The sequence below is a fragment of the Ahaetulla prasina genome, chromosome 5 (assembly GCF_028640845.1).
Source record: "Ahaetulla prasina isolate Xishuangbanna chromosome 5, ASM2864084v1, whole genome shotgun sequence".
In the NCBI taxonomy this organism is placed as follows: Eukaryota; Metazoa; Chordata; class Lepidosauria; order Squamata; family Colubridae; genus Ahaetulla; species Ahaetulla prasina.
The window spans coordinates 77,019,672-77,033,883 of NC_080543.1; the positions used below are offsets into that span (position 1 = coordinate 77,019,672).

At 39.8% G+C, this 14,212-nt stretch overlaps 1 protein-coding gene across 1 annotated transcript in view; it reads right to left on the reverse strand.

The window, feature by feature from the left end:
- The window catches only part of PCYT1B (phosphate cytidylyltransferase 1B, choline), a 160,968-nt gene that overhangs the window by 49,551 nt on the left and 97,205 nt on the right, over window positions 1-14,212 (reverse strand). The window contains exons 4-6 of the mRNA XM_058185947.1: window positions 7,358-7,457; window positions 3,892-4,008; window positions 2,746-2,897 (exon numbers count right to left, since the gene is read on the reverse strand). Coding sequence (XP_058041930.1) covers window positions 2,746-2,897; window positions 3,892-4,008; window positions 7,358-7,457 — 369 coding nt within the window. The remainder of the gene's footprint in view (window positions 1-2,745; window positions 2,898-3,891; window positions 4,009-7,357; window positions 7,458-14,212) is intronic.

Genomic DNA, 14,212 nt, shown 5'->3' on the forward strand with positions numbered 1-14,212 from the left:
CTTTAAAGGTGGTAACCAGAATCTTAAAGCGCACCCGAAAGACCACAGGAAGCCAGTGCAGACTGCGCAGGATTGGTGTTACATGGGAGCAACGGGTGGCTCCCACTATTACCCGCGCAGCTGCATTCTGAACTAGCTGAAGCCTCTGGGTGCACTTCAAGGGCAGCCCCATGTAGAGAGCATTGCAATAATCCAAACGAGAAGTGACAAGAGCGTGAGTGACCGTGCATAAGGCATCCTGGTCAAGGAAGGGGCGCAACTGGCGGACCAAGCGTACTAGTAAAAGGCCCTCCTGGAGACGGCCACCAAATGATCATCAAATGACAGCCGCCCATCCAGGAGGACACCCAAGTTGCGCACCCTTTCCATTGGGGCCAATAACTCGCCCCCAACAGTCAACTGCGGTTGCAGCTGACTGTACCGGGGTGCCGGTATCCACAGCCACTCTGTCTTGGAGGGATTGAGCTTGAGTCTGTTTCTCCCCATCCAGACCCGTACGGCTTCCAGACACCGGGACAGCACTTTGACAGCTTCGTTGGGGTGGCCCGGAGTGGAGAAGTACAGCTGCGTGTCATCAGCGTACAGATGGTAACTCACCCCGAAGCCACTGATGACCTCACCCAGCGGCTTCATATAGATGTTGAACAGGAGAGGCGAGAGAATCGACCCTTGAGGCACCCCACAAGTAAGATGCCGCTCGATCTCTGCCCCCCTGTCAACACTGTCTGCGACCGGTAAGAGAGATAGGAGGAGAACCACCGATAAACGGTGCCTCCCACTCCCAAACCCCCCAACCGGTGCAGCAGGATACCATGGTTGATGGTATCAAAAGCCGCTGAGAGATCTAATAGGACCAGGGCAGAGGAACAACCCCTATCCCTGGCCCTCCAGAGGTCATCCACCAATGCGACCAAAGCTGTCTCCGTACTATGACCGGGCCGGAAGCCGGACTGGAACGGGTCTAGATAGACAGCTTCATCCAGGTACTGGGGAAGCTGCCATGCCACCACACTCTCTACAACCTTCGCCACAAAGCGAAGGTTGGAGACTGGACGGTAATTCCCCAAAATAGCTGGATCCACGGAAGGCTTCTTGAGGAGGGGCCTCACCACCGCCTCTTTCAAGGCGGCGGGGAAAACCCCTTCCATCAACGAAGCATTTATAATTCCCCGGAGCCAGCCTCGTGTCACTTCCTGTGTAGCCAGCACTAACCAGGAGGGACACGATGAAAAAGGAGGCCTGGAAGATGCCAGAGGCCTTGTCGAGCCCTTTGCTGATGAGAAAGGAGGAAGTAGGCAAAGAAATAGGCTGGAGTGGAGACAGGTCTTCATAAGCTAAGTCACCCTGTATGGCAGGATGGGGTGTGTGTGAAGCAATTGTGGGGACCCCAGGGAATGGAGAATGAAGTATCTGTGGGTCAGGGGAGGCCTTGGGTGATTTAAAGTAGGTGGCCTGTTCCATCACTAGCCCCCCCCCATGGCCTAATCCACCCTGAAATACTTCATGTGCACTTAATGAGCTGCACATTCAATTATTAACTATGTTGGCGAAATCAGGGAGTGATATTGTTCAAGGTATGAGATTCACTCCCATGAATCCTCGGGTTATGAATGGTTATGAATGGAATTGGCACGCTCCATTACATTCATAACCTGAGGACTACCTGTATAACACATGAAAGTACAAAACCTTTTAGTTATATATGTAATATCAGTTAAAGAATCTAAACTGTTTACAATTATATTAAGTACCGCATCAGTAATACAAAATATGCTAAAACCTAAAGAATCATGCTAACTTATCTCAGAATATTTTAATGACATTTTTACTATTATGCTTCTTAATATAATACAACTTATTAAAGTTATTCCAAATAAGTGGGAATTTAGTCATAGCTATTTATATATTTAATATAATATATTTATATATTTATATATTTGAACTTTGTATATTATTGAGAAATGGGTGACATAAACTTGTAATAGAAAGTGAAGGGTAGCTAACCTTACAATTCAATGAACCAGTATGATTTTTCATGGATATATGCTTGCAGTTTCATCCAAAATATGCAAGTAACTTCTATATACAGCTTATAATTATAAACCTTTTGGAGAAAATCCAGGTTTCTGCATCTGTATTGTTCATCTGGTTACTAGGAGCTCTGGTTTTGTAATGATTAAGTGCAGTATTGCAGGCAAACTCTGCTCATAGTCTGGAGTTCAGTCCTGATGGGGCTCAAGGTTGACTCAGCTTTCCATCCTTCCAAGGTCGGTAAATGAGGATCCAGATTGTTGGGGGCAATATGCAAATAATGCTTATATTATAAATCGCCGAGAGAGCATTGTAAAGTGCTATTGGGTGGTGTATTAGCCTAAATGCTACGCTATTTTGGACATTTGGGAGCTTGGAATGCTACAAGAAAGGCCTATTAAAGTAACAGATAAATGGATGGAAAGAAGATTTCATACAGGATTTTAATCCAGTTGTACTATCATTGTTATTATTGAAATGGAGTTGATGTTTGAAAAGTTATTTTCCCTTTTTATTATAGTTGCATGAAAAGTTATTCTTTTTCACTTCCTCAAATCCTAATTACATTTTCAAAAATTCTGAATGCATAGCATCTAAAAGAAGACAAGAAAAGGAAAGGAGATTTTTCACAGTGTTGCTACCATCACAGCTAAAAGCAAAAGGAAAGAATTATTACCACTTCTGAATTACAATCTGAACTACACAATACTATACCTTATGCTTTTCCAAAAACTCTTCTGTGAGTGTCCATGGAGCATCTCTGATTACTTCATCGACATAGCGGCAGTGCCTGAGGGCCTCATAACGTTCTTCTTCATTCATTACAGTGAAACCTTTATACTTATGTGTTAGATCATCACTGCAAACTGACATACATGCAAGATTTCAAAAAGAGTAAGTCTGATTTGTAAAATTCATATAAATTATTCAAATCTATTTTCAGAGTTTTAAGCCAGTAGTTGTCATACCAAATCACAAAAGTAACAATCTAAAATTGGAAAACATTTTTCAGTCCCTTGATCACATTTAGTCAATTGAAAACTTGCTTATATTGGATGGTCATAAAAGCTTTCCTATGTTGGATAGCTGTTTCTCTGATTTGTTGGTCAGAAAAATTGCTAGTGGGACTTACTTTCTTTCAGACGCAAGTCCCAAAGCTTTTCAATTGTGGAATGGTGAATCTTTTCTTGCAGTTCTCTTTGCAGAACTAGCTGGAAAGTCTGAGATTTGTCTCAAGACACAGAAATAGCAATGAAATTGAGGGAAGCTAGCCTGGCCATTGTTTTATTTCAGCATTTCCACATTCTTCATGGCATTTCTTTTTATGGATATTACTATTGTTCTGATTTCTTATGGAAATTTCAGAATATTAGTCATAGGGACATGTTGTTCAATTGTCTTCTCTTAATACAAACAAATGGAAAAAGCAATTATATTTCAGTGTATAAATTTGGATGAAATGACATTCAATAGGCTCCATTCCACATTCCATTCCTCCATTCTGTTTTTAATATCTGAGAAAGAAGAATCAAGAACTGATCTTGATCATACATAATATTGAATTTATTTCTTTTCTTATCTCAATTTCATAGGTTCTACAAGTCTTAGGTAACAGGTCAGCTTTAAAAACAGAAAAAAGATCTTCTTGGTCAGAGAAAAATTACCTTATTGATTAACAAACTGTTTATGTGATATTTGCAAGCACTTTAGTTCTTTCCTACTATTTCTTAGGAAAAGGTTACAATTAAAATCTTGCTTTTCAGTAAAATTAGAAAACTCACAAAATCTGGGCTAGTTTAGCAAATTATATAAACGAGAATATCAGTCTAAAAGTAATCTTTGTTCAAATGTCAGGCTTACCTCCTACTAATAAGTAGCTATTAGGAAACAGAGTTTTGGCTTGCATGAGAGCTCTTGCATGACCAGAATGGAAGAGATCAAATATTCCATCTGCATAGACTCTGACAGGTCTGTCCACTATGAACATAAGAAACAATTTCCATGTTAAACCAGATATTTATCTCAAATCTAGTCAGATTATAATGATACATTTGCTACATCTATTCAGAAATACAAGGAAGAGATTCAGGCAGGGTTGAACCGCTTAGCCCAATAAAAAAGTCCATATTAGAAAAATTGTCTTCCATGAATGATAAAAAATCCAAAAAAACAGTGACTGGCTGATCTTAGCTAGGCTCAAAAGCTAACAAGAGTCAGACCCAGGTTGCTTTTTGGATAGAAGATCACCAAGAAATTCCGGGGCCCTAGATCAGATTGGGAATTTGATTTGCATCCCAAAAGAAAAGATTGTTCCATTGCTCTATTTCATGAAATCTGTACAACATTATTACTAGAAGGTGAATTTAGCTCAAAGAGATTTTCCCTAATAAAGACATAAAGTACCAGATAAAAAATGTTTATGAATGATAACATAACATAATAACAGAGTTGGAAGGGACCTTGGAGGTCTTCTAGTCCAACCCCCTGCCCAGGCAGGAAACCCTACACCATTTCAGACAAATGGCTATCCAACATTTTCTTAAAAATTTCCAGTGTTGGAGAATTCACAACTTCTGCAGGCAAGTTGTTCTACTTATTGATTGTTCTAACTGTCAGGAAATTTCTCCTTAGTTCTAAGTTGCTTCTCTCCTTGATTAGTTTCCACCCATTGCTTCTTGTTCTACCCTCAGGTGCTTTGAAGAATAGTTTGACTCCCTCTTCTTTGTGGCAACCCCTGAGATATTGGAACACTGCTATCATGTCTCCCCTAGTCCTTCTTTTCATTAAACTAGACATACCCAGTTCCTGCAACCGTTCTTCATATGTTTTAGCCTCCAGTCACCTAATCATCTTTGTTGCTCTTCTCTGCACTCTTTCTAGAGTCTCAACATCTTTTTTACATCGTGGTGACCAAAACTGAATGCAATATTCCAAGTGTGACCTTACCAAGGCATTATAAAGTGGTATTAACACTTCACGTGATCTTGATTCTATCCCTCTGTTTATGCAGCCCAGAACTGTGTTGGCTTTTTTGCACACTGCTGGCTCATATCTATAGTAAATGGCTGTCCACTAGGACTCCAAGATCCCTCTCACAGTTACTACTATTGAGAAAGGTACCACATATACGGTACCTGTGCACTTTGTTGTTGTTTTTTGCCTAAATGTAGAACCTTACTTTTTTCACTGTTGAATTTCATTTTGTTAGTTGGCGCCCAATGTTCAAGTCTGTCAAGATCCTTGAGTTTATCTTCTGGAGTGTTGGCTATTCCTGCCAGCTTGGTGTCATCTGCAAATTTGATGAGTTCCCCATCTATCCCCTTGTCCAAGTCATTGATGAAGATCTTTAAGAGTACTGGGCCTAAAACAGAGTCTTGGGGTACTCCATTGCATACTTCCCTCCATGTGGATGTATTATTATTATTATTATTATTATTATTATTATTATTATTATTATTATTATTATTATTATTATTATTATTATTATTTCATATTTTTATACCGCCCTTCTCCGAAGACTCAGGGCAGTGTACAGCAAATAAAACGACAATAATCCAAAAACAATTTAAAATACTGTAACAAGATTAAAAATCTAATTAAACCGCTGTATACTTAAAAATATTAGATAAAAAATTACAAAAGATTAAAAACCCCTGTTAAGAAGCCCGCTAAAACCCCCAATGTAGTTCCATTGAGGACTACACGTTGAGTGCAGTTGGTCAGCCAGTTACGAATCCATCTGGTGGTGGTACTGTCTAATCCACATTTTTCTACTTTATCTAGTACTAGGTTATGGTCTACTTTATCAAATGAAGTCCAAGTATATCGACAGCATTCCTCTGGTCCACTAATTTTGTCATTTTGTCAAAGAATGCAATGAGATTAGTCTGGCGTGATCTAATCTCATTGCATTCTTTGACAAAATGACAAAATTTAGAGGACCAAAGGAATGCTGTCGATATAATTTACTTGGACGCCAGTAAATTATAATAATTATAATAATATAATAACCCAAACATAATTGGATTGCTTCTATATAGCAGAGCTAAAACAGAAAGCACTCTTCTAAAATGAGAAAAATAGGCACACATTTGTAACTCAAATGTTTATTTCTTGGTACTTTTTCATCTATATGCTACTAAAATTCTCTTTCCTGTAACCTTTAACTGGGTAATATGGTGCACCACAGGCAACCTTTTTGAACTGTATGTCAACTGGGATAATTTTTGAACTGTATGTCAACTGGGATAATTTACAGAATGTGCCCAAAATCTGGAACCCATGACTTCCATGCAGTTCAAATTTGGCAAATTTTATACAACATTTTATAACACAAAAATTATCTGAGGCTCTGTAATTTTAACAATTGGACATTGAGGAAACTGATAAGGAAATATCTCTGAAAAGATGATCCAAGGGATCACGGATTGCCTTAAAAGAGAGCTGAATTTGTTATGGGACAGGATTGTGAGGGCAACAAGCTAATCTGGCTAATTTTGTATAGAATACAGACCTCTGTCATCCCCAAAAGGGAAGAGTGAGCACCTCATTCCTAAGAGGTCTATAAGGGGCGTGCATAAGAGCACAAGAGTATCAACCGTTCCTGTCCTATTGTTTCCTTTCATTATATCCAATTAATTTAGTTATTACATACTCATACTTATATATATATACTTATATATATATACTTATATATTGTATAGTTATTTCATGCTTACGCTTATATATACTGTGTGACAAAATAAATAAATAAAATAAATAAAGGACCCAGAAGGAATAGCAGAGCTATTTCTGCTAACCCTGCCACCCCAACATCTGTTTCTGGGGTGATTGTTTCAGTCTGCCTATTGGCAGAGCTGCTTTTAAATATGTTCACATGTTTAATTTACTTATTTATTTTTTATGGCTGTCAAACTGCAAAAAGCAACTCTAGGTGGCTAACATAGGATTAAAAAAAAAACAATAAAAATAAAGTCAGAAGGTCACAGAATATGATCTCAGATCCCAGGACACTGCAACTGTCATAAATATGAACCAGTTGCCAAGCATTCGAATTTTTGTTGGAGAGATCATGGAGATGCTGCAATGGTTGTAAGTGTGAAAAAGGATCATGTCACTTTTTTAGTGCCACTGTAACTTTGAACAGTCACTAAAACATTGTATGGCAAGGACTACCTGCACTTTATTCCAGTTTTCTCAGCTGGTGCCCCTTAAATGGGGGAGAGATGGGACTACAAAGGCCAGTCTGCTGGGAAATCAAGGCTCTGCACTAATGTAGTTGAAATCCATTCTGAAATTAATTCAAACTGCATAATACCAGACTCACCAGGTGTTCCAAGATGGGCCTGAGCAATGGTTAGCTTCTCATGAGGAGCTTTGCACTGACAGCTTGTTTCATCTGCAAATGGAGCCGGTGCCGTCAAAGTCTAGAAGATGGAAAAAGTCAAATTATGAAAAAAGAAAGCAAAATCAATTGTCAGTTGTGGAAGTTATCACATATGAATTTATTGCTACTTGCTTACACCAATATTACTTGATAAAGATTTTTTTTTAAAAAAGTTAAATCTTAAGGAGAGTGATATAACTTTATAATATCCTTCAAGCTTGTTTTCTTCCAGTGAAATATTTTAGAAGTGGAGACAGAGATGTACATATTTCAATTATCTATTGATTTGAAGTGGTACTCTCACTGCTATTTATCCCAATTTCTAAAAATTTAATTTGAAATATCCTTAATTTCCCCCATTAAATAAATTGCATTAACAAATAGTATACAGTATGAGCCAGTATCAGAAAAAGTTTAATTAAGAGATCAAATAGAGATTATTTCCACTAATAATAAAAAAGCTGGCTATTGTGCATATCATCTCTCTTCTTTTGGCTTATGTCATATTAAACAAAGAATAGAAAAAAAAAAGGAGTGATCTTTGGAGAGTTTCTCATGGTCAGCTCTCATGTGAAACTAACATTGCAGATTCAACAGTTCTAGAAAGTTGGGGAAAAACTTGAAACAATCAATTTCAATTCCTACATCCTTATTATAATTGCCAATATGTGTGCAGAGGGGAATCAATAAAGCTTTCTGGGCCCAAAGATAAGCCTCTCAGATGGAGCCCTCCATTGATGTAAAGGTAAAGGTAAAGGTAAAGGTTCCCCTCGCACATACGTGCTAGTCATTGCCGACTCTAGGGGGCAGTGCTCATCTCCGTTTCAAAGCCGAAGAGCCAGCACTGTCCGAAGACATCTCTGTGGTTATGTGGCCAGCATGACTCAACACTAAAGGCGCACAGAACGCTGTTACCTTCCCAACAAAGGTGGTCCCTATTTTTTCTACTTGCATTTTTACATGCTTTCGAAACCGCTAGGTTGGCAGAAGCTGGGACAAGTAACGGGAGCTCACCCCATTACACGGCACCACTAGGGATTCGAACCGCTGAGCTGCCGACCTTTCGATCGACAAGCTCGACATCCTAACCCTGAACCACCGTGTCCCTTCTCCATTGATGAGACAATGTAAATACAGTCCCACTTTGGCTGCACCAGATAAGGATAGCAGGAGAAAGAATTATTTACTGGCATTGCAACAATGGGCCTGAACCCCAAAATATTTTCCTTCAATTCTTCAGCCACCATAAAATATCCTTTTCTCCTTCCGTTTTACCTTCTGCATTCAGACCCTAACCTCTCCCTTTTAAAGCTCTTCCTCTAATATGACTCAGTAGTCACTGCTTTCTTTTGCCATATCTACATGACTTTGCTTTGATTCACCCCCAGCCCATATATGAGGTTGAGGATGAACAATCATCCATAGCTATTAATTTAATGGTAGTTTTCCCTTCTTGTATCCATGGATACAATTTGGCATACTTCTCCAATGAATGTCAATACTGATGCTATCAGGGGATGGGAATATCCCAACTTTCCTATTAGCTATTTTAGGTTACTGTGGGTACTCCCTTTCTGTGGATCAGTGAGAACTGCCCTCCAAGGCCACTTTTTCTAAGGCTGCAGGAGAATGCCTAACCAGCATTTTTCATAATGCTTGTCAGATCTTTCATGGGTCCTTAAAAATACAGATTTTGTATTTTTTTCCAAGACTGCTTTTTTGAGCTGCACAAATTACATTAGATTAACAGAGTTGGAAGGGACCTTATAGGTCATTTAGTCCAATCCCCCGCTCAAGCAGGAGACCCTACATCATTTCAGACAAATGGCAGTCCAATCTTTTCTTGAAAGTCTCAAGTGATGAAGCTCCCACAACTTCCGAAGGCAAGCTGTTCCATTGGTTGATCATTCTCACTGTCAGAAAGTTCCTCCTCATTTCTAGGTTGAATCTCTCCTTGGTCAGTTTCCATCCATTATTCCTTGTCTGGCCTTCAGGTGCTTTGGAAAACAGCTTGACCCCCTCCTATCTCTGGCAGCCCCTCAAGTATTGGAAGATAGCTATCATGTCTTCCTTGGTCCTTCTCTTCACTAGATTAGCCATACCCAGTTCCTGTAACCATTCTGGATCTTCAGCCTATCTTCTAGGGTATTAGCCATTCCTACCAGCTTAGTATCATCCGTAAATTTGGTAAATTCCCCTTCTATTCCCTTGTCTAAGTCATTTATAAAGATATTGAAGAGTCTAAGATGGAACCTTGTGGTACCCCACTGCTTACATCTCTCCATGTAGACTTAGATCCATTAAGTACTATTCGTTGAGTAAGATTTGTCAGCCAGTTGTGAATCCATCTGGTGGTGAAGCTATCTATCCCACTTTTTTCTAGCTTACGAAGAATTATGTTGTGGTCTGCTTTGTCAAATGCCTTGCTGAAGTATATTATGTCTGCAGTATTTCACTGGTCTACTAATTTAGTCACTATGTTGAAGAATGAGATAAGATTGAGTTGGCATGATCTGTTTTAAACAAACCCGTGCTGGCTGCTAGTTATTACTTTACTCGTTTCTAGGTGTTGGAGGTCTCAATTAGAAAGGATTTTTTTTTTTTTGATCATGGAAAAATCTGACATAATGACCTCTGCCACTTGAATAGATTTCATGTTCCCTGTGAAATCATTTCTGTTCCAGCAAATTTTAGAGAAGGGTATTAATTTTGATTACAAAGAAGAAGTCATATTACATAGTTAACTCACATAATGTTGGATGTAGCGTATTGGACCTAGACAGAAATAAATTAGATATCTTTTGACAATGATGGAATGGAATGGAATTGAGTGCTAAACTGCCTTTTTGTTTCTAAGTAAGGCTAAGTTATACAACAACCAATGTTGTATAAAAAAATCGATCCAAATGATTGATGCTAAGTTAAATAGCAAAGAACAAATGTTAAAACAATCATGGCTATAATCTGAGCCTACAAGTGCTAATCCTGCTCTATCTAGGAAAAGGCAATTTCCTGGGAGTTTATTTGTAGGAAATAGCAGAGTTTTGCAATCCTCCCCCCAAGTGCCACAGGAAAATCTTTTAACAATGCTAGTCCAAGTATTCTATAGTGCTTTCCATTACCTAGCTTCATAATAGAATAGAATTCTTTATTGGCCAAGTGTGATTGGACACACAAGGAATTTGTCTTGGTGCATTTGCTCGTGGAGTACATAAAAAAAAAGATACATTTGTCAAGAATCATAAGGTACAACACTTAATGATAGTCATAGGGAAACAGTCAATATAAATCTTAAGGATACCAGTAACAAGGTCATACAGTAATAAGTAGGAGGAGATGGGTGATAGGAACGATGAGAAGATTAAAAATAATGCAGACTTAGTAACTAGTTTGACAGTGTTGAGGGAATTATTTGTTTAGCAGAGTGATGGAGTTCAGGAAAAACTACTTATAAACTACTTATGCTGGCCTTTTGCTACTAAGGGCAACACTTCACAGATTATTTCTACAAAATTTATCAACATAGTGCCTCTTGGCATGAATTATGCTGTGTAATTTGTGCAGGAACTACTATTAGACTGTTGCATGTGTTTAAATGTAAAGTAAGTTTTTAAAATGTCATCAAAGCCAACACCATTAGGTTTAATAAAGAATAGAATAAAATAGAATAAAATAGAATAGAATAGAATAGAATAGAATAGAATAGAATAGAATAGAATAGAATAGAATAGAATAGAATAGAATAGAATACCCATGATCCCCCCTTCCCAGCAAGCCAGCCCTGCCTGACCTACTCTCTGTCTGGCCAGCCAGCCTGCACAGAGCCCCACTGCTCTTCTTCTCCTCCTCCTCATTGTCCTCACTACTCAAGCAGTGGTGGGATCCGTGGGACAATGAGGTCTCAGTCCTCCCCTGCACGGTGAATTCTGACATGGGTGTGAGGGGCTTGGCCCCACGGTGTTGCCTCACTCAGTTGAAGACTTAATTCCTGCACTCACAGTAAGGCTGGCTGTGGAATCGGAATCAGCCAGGCACAGGAACCAACACTGTCCTTGCCCCAGGTGCACTGCTCACTTGTGTGCACCAGCCTTACTGTTTGAAGGCAGGAACAAAGCCTTCAACTGAGGAGGTACCATGGGGGCAGGCACCTCACACCCACATCCAGCCCACCAGAGCTCACCATGCCAGGGGAGGAATGAGACCTCATTGTGCCACTGAGCCGATTGCTGCTCGAGCGGGAGGAAGAGGAGGAGGAGGAGAGTGGTGAGGTTTTGCGTTGGTCAGCTGATCAGGCAGGGAGTAGGTTAGGTGTCAACCCTGAAGCTGGCCTGAGGCCATTTTGAGACTTTAGCACTGACACACTGGAGCTGAGGGATAGAGAGGGGGGAGTAGCAATAGCTGGGGCTTTGTAGTCAAAACAAGATTCTTACTCTTGGGAACCAAGAACATTCCTGCATTCTGGAAGGAGGGGACTGAGGTCACCTAGCAACTGGACTGCATCCTGATTTGATCATGTGACTGGTTGTTTTGGGAAAGTAACATACTTTTACTTTTAATTAGGTGAAAACCATGGGAACCATTAGAGTCCACTGCTTCTGCCTGCTCAATCCAGCTCAAGACTGGTTCCTTGCAGGCAGGCAGGTCAATCACAGCGGGGACCTATGCCACCAGCCCTTTGCTGCTTTCTTGGCCCAGTCAAGCCTGGGTTAGGGTTAGGGTTAGGGTTAGGGTTAGGGCCCATCAAGATGGAGGAGGCAAGTCTGCTTAGACAGCCCCAGCTGCTGCCGGGTTCGGCTTACTACCAGGGCAAGCTCAATGGGCTCCAGCCCCTGCTCCTCCACCTCAGCCAGCTACACTACCACACTTCAGAGCAGCCTTTGATAGGAGCTTGGACAAGTTGGCTTTCTACCTAAACTTGGTGTGGGCCCACATCGATCATTATGGGGACAACTACCCTAATAACCAGGCAATCATCTAGGCCATCCAGAAAACCTAGACAGGGAGGCTGCAGAGTGGGTGACACAACTGCATGATAAAGACGCTCCGGAGCTGGGGCACATTGATGAGTTCTTACAGGAGTTGAGGAATAGGTTTGAAGATGAATCCCCAAGGCCAAGAAGTAGAGGCAGAAATCAAAACCATTAAGCAGAGGGGCCGCCCAGCCAAAGATTATGTCAGAGAGTTTTGGAGATTTGGGAAATTGTGGAACTGGCCTGAACAACTCCTGGTCCACTTCTTCAAAGAAGGCTTGGAGGAGGCATAGCCAGCATCACAGCGATACGACAGGGTTTTGGGGGGCTCCTGAAGATTCGTCGATCTCTCTGCTGTCCAGGGATCTTAAGTGACATAAGTCATCCTTTAGGGACAATGAACAAGAGGAGCACGGACTGACCAGCACAGGAGATCGCAAACTCCCTGCTTGGTCAGAAGAAGCTCCTTAAACTGGGCTGTGGAGAAAGCGGCCATGGAAGTCGCTAGGAAGCTGGGGTGGCCACAACAGAAAGAAAGAAAAAGAAGACAGCGTGTGTCACCAAGGTGAGAAAAACTTTGTTTCTGAAAAAAAAAGTTTCCCTTCATATCCACTTGCAAGAAAATAGAGTGGAAAAGAGGCTGAGAGTGAGGAGAGAGAGCGGGCTCTCACTTCCAGCATTTGGTCGGCAAGGAAAGAGAAAGTCCAAGGCAAAAAAATTTTTTTTTGAATGAGAAAATGGAAGAATTTGGGAACTCTTTTAAAAGTCAGGATTAACCAATTTGAGAAGATTGAACCCTACATTTTTTGTAATGAGATGGGATGGTTGTAAATAATTATGAACTAACATTTGAGCAGAATTAACTAAAAGCATTAAAGGTATTGAAAATGCTCTGCTCTATTGAATGAAGTAGCTTGCAGTGCATCTAGTGGCAGAAGAAATAAAGAGGGGAAAAAAGGACTTTGAAGTAACTAGCTCTAAGGCTGACCTTGACAGTTCTGACTGGAATGATAAGAAAGCAGATGTGCAAGAGAGAAGGATTGGATTGTTAACTTTGTTTTTATTTTTCAAATTTTTATTTTTTTCCTTATTCTTTTATTTGCCTTCTTGTGAACTCTTTGAAGTACTTTGTTTGGGTCCTGCTGTAGTGGATAAGTATTGGATTTATTTTTTTTTGCATTCTCTTTTTCCTTTTTTTTACCTTTTATTAGTGACTAAAGGGAATAAGGAGTGGATAATTTGGGGTGCTTTCCCCCCTTTTTTTGCATCCTTCTTTTTCTCTGTCTCTTGCTACTGGATTGGGAAAGAGGTGGATGGTTTAGAATTTGGATTAAGGCAAGAAGAGCCTGAAGAAATTTTTTGTTTGCCTTGATTTTTTATTTTTATTTTTTCTCTTGGTTCTTAAGATTTTTCTTATTTGCTTTTTTGGCTTTTTTGCCTTTTTTCTTTCTCCTTTTTTATTGTTGGATTGGTAATATTCCTCATATTTTATTTTTGGGAGTGTGACTGACTCTCATTTTATTTTTCTATTTTTTACTTTTTCTAATCCAACCATCAGGGAGGATTAGATACCTCGATCACAAATAAATCATAAGTGGATTTCAAATTTATCTTATATAGCATCAAAAGGAAGAAACGTATAGTACATCTACATCCAGCAGCAAGCCCCTCATTGACAGAAACACAAAAAACTTTGGAGATGATGGAGTTAAAAAAATCTCATACAATCACTCCATGATGATTTGAAACAGGACTTAAAAGAAATGAAAGACCTGATTGGGAAAAATGAAGAAAGAATTCAAAAAGTAGAGGAAAAGGTAGAGAT